The sequence below is a fragment of the Pseudophryne corroboree genome, chromosome 6 (genome assembly GCF_028390025.1).
Source record: "Pseudophryne corroboree isolate aPseCor3 chromosome 6, aPseCor3.hap2, whole genome shotgun sequence".
NCBI classification, from domain to species: domain Eukaryota; kingdom Metazoa; phylum Chordata; class Amphibia; order Anura; family Myobatrachidae; genus Pseudophryne; species Pseudophryne corroboree.
In genome coordinates, this window is record NC_086449.1 from 255339123 (window position 1) to 255350616 (window position 11494).

Genomic DNA, 11494 nt, shown 5'->3' on the forward strand with positions numbered 1-11494 from the left:
TCACAGTCATATAGTCCTGAGTCTGCCCTGCTCCACTTGTCCACATGTCCGTGGTTAAGTGGACATTGGGTACAACTGCATTTTTTAGGACACTGGTGAGTCTTTTTCTGAGGTCTGTGTACATTCTCGGTATCGCCTGCCTAGAGAAGTGGAACCTAGATGGTATTTGGTACCGTGGACACAATACCTCAAGCAATTCTCTAAGTCCCTGTGAACGAATGGAGGATACCGGACACACGTTTAACACCAACACAGCTGCCAAGGCCTGAGTTATCCGCTTTGCAGCAGGATGACTGCTGTGATATTTCATCTTCCTCGCAAAGGACTGTTGGACAGTCAATTGCTTACTGGAAGTAGTACAAGTGGTCTTCCGATTTCCCCTCTGGGATGACGATCGACTTCCAACAGCAACAACAGCAGTGCCAGCAGCAGTAGGTGTTACACTCAAGGATGCATCAGAGGAATCCCAGTCAGGAGAGGACTCGTCAGACTTGCCAGTGACATGGCCTGCAGGACTATTGGCGTTCCTGTCTAAGGAGGAAATGGACACTGAGGGAGTTGGTGGTGTGGTTTGCAGTAGCTTGGGTACAAGAGCAAGGGATTTAGTTGTCAGTGGACTGCTTCCGCTGTCATCCAAAGTTTTTGAACTTGTCAATGACTTCTGATGAATGCGCTCCAGGTGACGTATAAGGGAGAATGTTCCTAGGTGGTTAACGTCCTTACCCCTACTTATTACAGCTTGACAAAGGCAACACACGGCTTGACACCTGTTGTCCGCATTGCTGTTAAAATAATTCCACACCGAAGAGGTGATTTTTTTTGTAATTTGACCAGGCATGTCAATGGCCATATTCATCCCACGGACAACAGGTGTCTCCCGGGTGCCTGACTTAAACAAACCACCTCACCATCAGAATCCTCCTTGTCAATTTCCTCCTCAGCGCCAGCAACACCCATATCCTCATCCTGGTGTACTTCAACAGTGACATCTTCAATTTGACTATCAGGAACTGGACTGTGGGGTGCTCCTTCCAGCACTTGCAGTGGGGCGTGCAAATGATGGAAGGCGCCACCTCTTCCCGTCCAGTGTTGGGAAGGTCAGGCATCGCAACCGACACAATTGGACTATCCTTGGGGATTTGTGATTTAGAAGAACGCACAGTTCTTTGCTGTGCTTTTGCCAGCTTTAAGTCTTTTCATTTTTCTAGCGGGAGGATGAGTGCTTCCATCCTCATGTGAAGCTGAACCACTAGCCATGAACATAGGCCAGGGCCTCAGCCGTTCCTTGCCACTCTGTGTCGTAAATGGCATATTGGCAGGTTTACGCTTCTCCTCAGACGCTTTTAATTTTGATTTTTGGGTCATTTTACTGAACTTTAGTTTTTTGGATTTTACATGCTCTCTACTATGACATTGGGCATCGGCCTTGGCAGACGACGTTGATGGCATTTCATCGTCTCGGCCATGACTAGTGGCAGCAGCTTCAGCACGAGGTGTAAGTGGAACTTGATCTTTCCCTATTTTACCCTCCACATTTTTAGTCTCCATTTTTTAATGTGTGGAATTATATGCCAGTAATATATCAATAGCAATGGCCTACTGTACTGTACTATATGTATACTGCTGGTCACCAAAATGCTGCACTGTCCTACTATATACTGCTCACAAAAATGCAGCACAGATATGGATAGTATACTGGACACAGAGCTGCAAGATACAGCAATGGCCTACTGTACTGTACTACTATAATTATATACTGGTGGTCCCCACAATGCAGCACACTGATCACAGATATTTGCAGCACACTGAGCACAGATATGGAGCGTTTTCAGGCAGAGAACGTAGATCTTTTCAGCACACTGAGCACAGATATTTGCAGCACACTGAGCACAGATACGGAGCTTTTCAGGGAGAGAACGCAGCCACGTCCTCTCCGTTCAATCTCCAATGCATGAGTGAAAATGGCGGCGACGCGCGGCTCTTTATATAGAATACGAATCTCGCGAGAATCCGACAGCGGGATGATGATGTTCGGGTTAACCGAGCAAGGCGGGAAGATCCGAGGCTGCCTCGGACCCGTGTAAAATAGGTGAAGTTTGGGGGGTGGGGGGGGGGGGGTTTCGGATCTCTGAGAACCGAACCCGCTCATCTCTAATGTGTATAGACATTTTTGGGAATAGATACAGTATATATCTATATATAAAGACACACATATATGTGCAATTTTTGTCTTTGGAATTTTCGTTTGGACAGTGCACTTTTTTTGACTGTATATTTTAGATCAATTTTTTATTGATTTTTATTGCAGCACCCTGTTGTTGACTAATCCTTGTTGTTGAGTGCAGACGCAATTATGTATATATGTGTGCGTGTGTTTAATGTAAATATAATATCTCTCTCCCAAAAATATCTGTCATCCTGCACCAAAATAAATGAATGGAATTCTGGCTACTCTTCTCAGCAAGTCTTCCGTTAGCAAGACTGGAAAAGGATAATTCTCAAAAAAAAGAAAAGAAAGGGCACATTATATATATATATATATATATATCTATATATATATATATATCTATCTAGTGACTAACACAGGTGGCATGGCTAGTGGCAACGTTTCAATAGCATTTTTGTCAGGCCCGTGCCGTCTGTGCACCTGTGTTAGTCACTAGGAGTGTCAACAGTGATTTTTAATCTATTCATTGGCTGTATATTAGTAGGCCATTTAACCAATTTGCTTCCTATGGGGTAGTTAGAGCAGAAGTAGTATAATATTAACTGTATAGATAAGAGTAAATAGTAACTTAGGCTTTCTATCGCCCAGGGCATTGACTCAGCTTGGCACTCCTCTTCCTTACTCCTAATTAAATAGTAGTCAGCCTCTACCTATATGACCACCATATAATGCAGAAAACATCAGTGACCACCATACAATACATAGAGCATTGCATTCAGCATCACAGTGACCACCATATAATGCAGAGAACATCACAGTGACTACCATTTAAAACAGAAAGCATCAGTGACCACCATATAATACAGAGGAGTATGACCACCATACACTACTGAGACTATTTTTGATTGCCTTACAGTATCATTCAATTAGCAATAATTAACCCTTTGTCAAAGTATTAACTACTTTAGCATCATTTTAAAAAACCCACTCAATGTAATTAATATAGTTATCCCATTTACAATAATTACCTACGTTATCCCATTATTAGCCCCAACATAATAAATTAATACCACTTATGTACAGTTACCCACTAATTCCCTCCCTAAGTCTCATAAAAACCCTATTCATCTTAATTAACTCAGTTAAAGCAGTAAGCCCCTTACTCTTGCCTACAATAATCTATACTCCACCACTGCCACCTATACGCTAACTTATCTGTTGGAGATCTCCTCCATTCCTCTCCTATTGCAGCCATATGGCATTCAGGAAACATGATTAACCAGCTGCCTGTCTGGCAGGTCCCACCGAGGCTGCTGTCATTGAGGTGGATTTGGGGCCATACATAGACAGACAGGGTCCGTGAAGCCTATTATTGCAGAGCACAGCCCCTGAGAGGGGATAAAAATATGGTGACTGCCCTCCCTCCCTGTCCACTCCAGGGATCCTAGCTGCCATGCCATCTTCCCTCCCTCCATCACCCTGGGCACATGTCCCCAACTGACAACCCCCCTCCCCATCCTCTTCCCTTCCACCCGGTGATCCCATGACTTAAAAAAATGATATATCAAGACTATTTCTCCAGGCATTCATTGGGGGACTTGGGAGTCAGTACATTGAGGTATACATTTAAAAGGGATTATAGATTTCATAATTCCTTATTCTGAACACTATTTAGTAGCCACAGTCTTCTCTTTACTGACTGCTATAGCATATAAAGTGCAGATTCACTTATATGCAGTCTCTGACCAGAATTTTCTTTGTTAGAGTGTCCAAGAAACCAGGACAGATGAAAGGGAAGAAAAGCAAGAAGATTGCTCTGAAATACTCAGCTGCCCGGCTCCATGAGAAAGGCGTGCTACTGGAGATAGAAGATCTGCAAGTGAACCAGTAAGTCTCACTACCTAGCCAGTGGCGGCTGGGAGGCAACAACACCTTGTAATATAGAATGCATTAGCAAAAACAGAGATGAGAAAGTGCGTGTGTGGGGGAGGGGGGGCTGTAATGCTTAGAGCAGGCATGTCCAAACTGTGGCCCTCCAGCTGTTGTAAAACTACATATCCCAGCATGCCCTGACACAGTTTTGCTGTCCGAGAATGCTAAAGCTGTGTTGGGGCATGCTGGGATGTGTAGTTTCTCAACAGCTGGAGGGCCGCAGTTTGGACGTGCCTGGCTTAGAGCATCAGCATCTTGGCCTCTGTAAACACAGGGGTGTTTTTGTCTATTTTTCAAAATGGCATGTCTTGTTTGGCTACTATATTATTCCCACACAATGTATTAGTTTCATTCAAACATGTAAAAAGTAAATAAAAAGGCATGATCATTTTCTAGTGAAGATGTTGATATTCTTAAAACCTGATATAGGTGTACAATCTGTCACTTTCTGTTTTGGAAAAGTGGTATCATTTTGAAGCAAGGACCACAAAGTATTTCTTGGTGGTGGTAAAAAAAAAATGCTTTTAGTTCATTTCTTCCAATTTCTGTAAAAAAACAAAACAAAAAACTTTTTGGCCAGTTTTGGTGGATTGATCCAGCTGTATGAGGAGAAAAAGGCAAACTAATCTTATTTTTAAGAAACGGACATTGGTAAATGTCCAGTAAAGTCATCTGGGGAAATAAAAACAAGGTGTAATGTGGGTAGGTATATTACTAATATTGATGGAATGTGACCAGCCCAGAAGTAACATAATAGGTTCGGCAGCGTAGGGGTAATTGTCATGTTTGGAGATCTTTAGAACATACTTACATTTCTTTAAAAAACATGACCAAATTGTACCAACACCTCTGTACCAAGACATTCTAACACCTATTTTCTAAAATTCGCAAATGTCCTAAAACTGTTACAGATAGGTTTATGAATGTTACAACTTGTGGCTAAATGGTAGTAGCCATTTCATCAGTCCCTGCGCCTAATTGAATCCGCCCCTTACTGCATATAAGCAGTTATGTGATACAAAGGGAGAGTAAAATCCAGTTTCTGTTTCTTTACATGGTAATAGTGCACGTGGACACAATTTAAGCCTGGAACCTAAAAATGGATTGTCCCAATCTATGGACAAAATTTGAAAGTGTTCCATCTATGTGCTGAAATTTTGTCTGTGCATAATGATTTATTTCTACAAGTAGCTAAATACATGCAGTATATTCATTTCATAACCACTCCTTTTCCTGTGATGATATTTCTTCCGCTTATTTAGGTGACTAGCATTTCTGCGCTGTGTGGCACCTACTGTCTACCAGCTGTCCATGCTACATGAAGATTGCCCAATTTTTACTCATTCCATTGAGCAACACCCTTCCCTGTTAGCCCACAGCCCCTTTCCTCTTTGGATTGCGTAACTACTGAAGCATCTGCACTTGTCACTTATTTTATGTTGGCAGCATTACTTCAATATTCACTGTGATCGCTGGTTAACTTATACTATATTAAATAAACATCTGATAAAACGCACAAAATGTTCTTAAAGGTGCAATTAAATATCACTATTTACGCACGCATACCATATACACCGAGAGACTCACCTGCAGTTGTAAAATGTCTACATTCCGTCTGTCATATTAAGATTTAGGTGTTTGTAATGTCATCAGAGCAGATATCAGTCTACAAGAAAGGGCGTTTCCAGCATTCTAAGTTAGGTGCAGATGTCTCATTGCAGTTTTGAAGCTGTGGGTGCTTGTACAGTAATTCTTTATTAACCCCTTATCTACCAACTACACTCATTTTTTACCTCTTATTTGTGCAGGTTTAAGAACGTGATCTTTGAAATTGCCCCCACGGAGGAAGTTGGGGATTTTGAAGTGAAAGCAAAGTTTATGGGCGTTCAGATGGAAACCTATATGCTGCATTACCAGGTAAGCTGTGAGTTTTATGTGACTTTGATAACATTATCTGCATGTGAACTGATAATTGCAAGAAATTTCTATATGTGCTTGTGTATATATGTATATATAGTCTTATTATCTATACATTTTATATAAAGTTTTCTCCTGCACACTGCAAACTTCCTGTTTCAAAACCAATTTAAGGACCATTCAGTAAGAATATAGCTTGCTCTCCACTACTTTTTAAATATCTGATGTTCTCTCAAGGTAAAAGAGGTTTCAGATGTGTATCAGTAAATGTTGTTGTTAGTAGTACATATATGTGGGACTACAGATGGAGCCACGCTTGTCTTTGCCTGCCTAATCGCAGGTGTGCACTCCCGGCGTGACTAGGCGATCTGTCCGCCTAGTCATGCCGAGAGTGCACAGAGACGCTCCCATTCAGAGCATCTCTGTCCGGGCGTGAGTGTCTCTGTCCGGACGCGTGGACGGAGACGGTCACCATTCAAGAAAATGGGGCTCATCTCCTTCACAGGCACGCGCGCCCAGTCGGAAACACCGAGTCCTAGGCGCGCCTAGGCACAGACGGAGCCACGACTAGCGTGGCTCCATCAGTACTTGTCATTTAATATTACTTAGTCCATAAGTACACCCATAAGGGGGTGTAACTCCCAAAGGCAATGTAGGTGTCTGCCTCCGGGCTCCAAACCCTGCGGGGGCACCTACATGTACAGCAGCACCTGTGTGGTTCACAGCGGGATCCAAGTGTGACCGCTGCTCTTCCAAATGAGTACTGCGGCACATCTGCTACTTAGGGGGAAATTTACTAATCAGTGGTAAGAGCGGACAAGTGAGCCAGTGGAGAAGTTGCCCATGCAACCAATCAGCACTGAAGTAACATCTATAATTTGCATACTAAAAAATGATACAATTCTGCTGATTGGTTGATGGGACAACTTCTCCACTGGCTCACTTTTTCGCTCTTATCAATGCTTAGTAAATGCCCCCCTTAACTGGCTTTGTCCCAGGATCTCTGCTAACACCTGCAATAGGGAACAGGATCGCCCCTGCCTGATACCGCTCAGCCTGCACTGCAGCAAGGCAAGTGATGGTGCACCCACCGCTGCTGCTGGACTGAGATGGGACCCACCAGTGATCACGGATTCTGCATGCTGCAGATGGCTGAATCTTGTGAGTCTGACCCACCAGCCATTGTCACACAGCGTAACTGGAGCCCTGCCAATTCTCTGTGGGCTCCTGTCCCTGTAGACCAGCCGAGAGTGCGATCTATATAATTATGTAAGTTGTGTGTGTTTATACTCAAACACACCATATTTGTTTTCCATTTTCATTTTTTTAAGGGTGGGGACACCAAGCTCCAACTTGCATCCGGGGGACTGGGATGAACTTACACCTCCTGAGTAGACTGCAATATCTGTCATGCCTGCCTCCTAATTATCTGTACCCCTTTTCAGATCCAATTTTTAACTAACAGCTTATGTAATCTACACTCTAGCAAATTATTCCCTGTGTGGCTGGTCCTTTCCTGTGTTGTCCATACCCTGCCTAAAGTTGATTTCTTTGACACTTGGCAGGTGCTTTCTGCTATGTCTGACTGGTAGCAAGCAGGTACTACTGCCAGCCTCTGGTTCCAGTAGTGTACAAGTGGTGGACTGTTGCTGGTCACAATAAAAAAAACCAGAACATTCAATATATAAAAGAGAAACTTTTGCATTTGGTTTTATAAGGAAACCTGCTGACCTCATTGTGAGGTCAGTGGATCATTGTTCAAAAGGGGTGTAATGGGCACTCTTCATCTCTCCTGTGAGATCACTTGTAAATGTAAAATAAATTACAATTGGTAATAAAGTGACCTTATTAAGAATTCCACCCATGTTGCTGGGTGACACTGATGCATCTAGTGAGGGTGTCACATATATAAACAAAAATGCATGAATGTCACATGAATAAATGAGTATCTTGGTACTCAGGCGAACAGGCCAAGTCAGTGTGTGAGTAACTTTATGGGTTTACTCTGGTTACATGAAATAATCATGGACATGTATCCTTTCATCATTTTCCCCTCTTTATAATGTACATAAAATCATAAGTGTCTGAACAGGGAGGGCAAAGGAGGTGACTCACACAAGCCCCAAATATTTGAGCAGTGCCAGTAAATGTACTGGGATTCGGGCCGCAGTGTGGCCGCCATCTAGGTACCACAGGTGGATAATCCCCTTTTCAGATGCTCCACCTCCCCAAAGCCCTTCTGTACTTGTCTCCAGGGCCCTCCCCCTTTGTCCTTTCTTGCAATATTTTTTTTCAATAACTTTACTTTGTAGATGGTACTTCCTGAGTGACCCTTACCTAGGTATCCTAATGTCACTAACTTTATAGCCTACAGTGCATGGCTGTATCTTCCAGTTCCCAGCTGAGGTATTTATAAACGTACCCAACCATATTTGTATACATGGCATGTACTGTTTCCTTTCCTTGCAGTTAGAAATTGGAGTATCATTACACGAAGACCTGTTCACCCTCCTTACATGTTTCTCTCATTTCTCCCTCTGATAATAGGACCTTCTCCAGCTGCAGTATGAAGGGGTCGCTGTCATGAAGATGTTTGACCGAGCAAAGGTCAACGTAAACCTCCTAATCTTCCTTCTAAACAAGAAATTTTATGGAAAGTAAGAAGAGAAGAGCCGTCTGAGGAGAGAGCTGACAGACTACAGGCCCTATATTGTTTTACTGTCGCCAAAAAACATGATGGCTAAAAGCTACATAAAATGCTTTAGCACACTTATAAGGCTGTGTGTACAGACTCTGCAAGTACTGTACCGTGCTGGGTGTTTCCACCAATGGGACTGCAGTGCTTCAGTGTTACATAGGAAAAAGTTTCTGCTGGAATTTAGTTAGCATAGGATGTGACTGGTCTCGCAGAGCCGCACTAACTGCATATAAAAATATATGTATTGGAAAAAAAAATTTTTAATATAGACTAAAATGATCTTTGATAGAGTATATTCCAGGATCACTATACTAGTTGACAAATTTTAAAACATGCAAATGTATGTTTCTATTTAATAGTGCAGGCACTTTTTTTTTTTTTGCTTTAAAAACTGGAATTTTCCATCCACAAATTGGTAAAAATTACTGTAAGTCATCCAAGTATTTTATTTATGGATAAGAATTCCCTTTTTTTTATATTTACTTGATTAATATCCATGGTTCTTTGTAGAATAATGTCATAATTCAGTCATCAGCTTGGACGCCTACAGCCGCAGAGAATGCTATTGCATATGCTAATTGAAAAGTGTTGCAGAGTTTACTGGCACTATATAAATAAATGATGATAAATATATATATATATATGAATAGTGACCAAGTATCATAGCCTTTGGAGTTGATCCCGTTAGAAAGAAGTTGGAACATTTTATGTAAAATGGAATTGGCGCTAATGAAGGGGTCTCGGTGTGAGGGAACCGCGATGCTGTCTAATAGAAAGTCTGTGTATATGTCGACTCTCTACAGTAGGTTACAAATAGGCTGTTATTTTGGACAAAAAAAAGTGTATGGTCTACAAATATTTTGCCAAACTGGAATTAAACTCCAGGCTAATTTTTGTTTTTCTGAAAGCTAAACCAGTGCCTTCTATATTGCAGCTTTATTTCTGCATTTTCTTGTATTATTTTAGTCATAAAATCTATAAAAATTGTATTATTTTGCAACCGTTTCAAATATTAGAGCAAGGAACGTTTGTGTTTCTCAGGAAGGGTAAATAGTTTAACCTAATGTGTATGTAGAACCCAATCTATTAGATTGGGGTTTTTTTAAGAAAGAGGAAACAATTTTTACTAAAGCCAACTTAGAAAAGGTTTATATTATGAATTTATAAACGATGTCTGTGAAAATCATAAACAGAAATACAGTAATTGTTAAACACTAGCTCACTAAATTGTGAAAAATAAAATAGTTTTGGAGGAAATCAAATTCATGGCATTCTCAACAGGTATAAACAATTGTTGTCGGATGATATTTTAGATTTTTAGATACATATACTTTTTTAACAAAACAAAATGACTTAATATTAATAGAGATATGTATATTGATTTTTAAATCGTATTGACAAAGTGATTCCATGTTTACATACAGTGACATGGGGTGATGAAATCACTTATTTGGCATTTATTTAACTTGTTTATAGAAATTTAAGGTAAAGGGGATGACATCATCTCAGTCTATAAAGTAACTTAGCTGCAAAGCTTATACTGATGTGCATGCAGATACAGAACATTATTGCAGACCTCTCATTCTTCAAAGCTTAATATTTGTAAGAGCTCATATTATTGACCTAGCTTATTAAGAGATAATAGGGATATATATAGAGAGAGAGTGAGAGAGTTCACAGTAGCGGCACTCAGCGACGACTTCTTTAGGAAATTAAGACACCATCACTCTGGATTATTTCAACGTTTCAGGATCATTTATTTCGACCTTTTCGTTAGGATGCAAACCTCTCATTCGTCAAAGCTTAACATTTGTAAAAGCTCATTTTATTGGCCTGGCTTATTAAGAGGTAATAGGAAAATAAATAAATGAATCTTCCCCTGGTTTTATAGCAATATGGAAATTGCAAGGTAGATAGTTATCTAATGTAGATCTTCTGGCTTATTTAGAATTTCATAGGTGATGCTGTGTTACGTAGTTGATAACTATGCATTTTTATTATTTATTGGGGACACTCATGAATAGAATCTTCAGCACCAAACCGTTTATACTCTTTTATATAAATGTCTACAGTTTTGTTCCCATTTCGATAAATTTGACTGCCTCCGTATAGCTGTACTTTGATTAGCTGAATAAAAAGATTTTGTTGTACGCTGTGTTTATTGGTGTTGATGTCATTATTACGATATTGTTTGATATGTACATACATTCTCTTTAACCCTTTGTTGCGTACCCTCTGGTCCGTAGCATGCGCCGTGCGAACACAAGCAAAAAGCACTCTGCAAGCAAGGGTAATTTAAACTTTCCGCTGTAAAACACATCTGTAAGACATTCGTTTCAGGTCTGCCTCTTACTGTATAGTTTCAGGGTGGAATCTGTGAAAGGACAATTTCATAAATTGTCATTGAAATCTCCGAATGTAATGTCATTCATTTCAGGATTGCCTGCAAATCACTGAGCTGTAACATTCTTTTTAGTATTCATGCATTTCGATGGGCTTTGCAGCGTGTACACTACATGCAGAAAGCCCATTGAAGTGCATATGTCATTCATTTGCATGGGAGAAGGTTTTGAAAAATGAACTCATCTTTACGTAAAGCTATTTTTTAATAGTTATTGTGGTTTAATTTCCCTTCATGACATTATCATTGGGGGTAATTCCGAGTTGATCGCAGCAGCAAATTTGTTAGCAGTTGGGCAAAACCATTTGCACTGCAGGGGGGGCAGATATAACATGTGCAGAGAGAGTTAGCTGTGGGTCGGGTGTGTTCAAACTGAAAT

The 11494-nt window shown here is 40.8% G+C and overlaps 1 protein-coding gene across 1 annotated transcript in view; it reads left to right on the plus strand.

Moving 5' to 3' along the window:
* Positions 1 to 10869, plus strand: part of IQGAP1 (IQ motif containing GTPase activating protein 1) — a 408002-nt gene extending 397133 nt beyond the window's left edge. The window contains exons 36-38 of the mRNA XM_063925920.1: positions 3932 to 4054; positions 5908 to 6016; positions 8564 to 10869. Of these exons, the coding sequence (XP_063781990.1) occupies positions 3932 to 4054; positions 5908 to 6016; positions 8564 to 8677 (346 nt within the window). The 3' untranslated portion in view covers positions 8678 to 10869. The remainder of the gene's footprint in view (positions 1 to 3931; positions 4055 to 5907; positions 6017 to 8563) is intronic.
* The last annotated feature ends 625 nt before the right edge of the window (positions 10870 to 11494 follow it).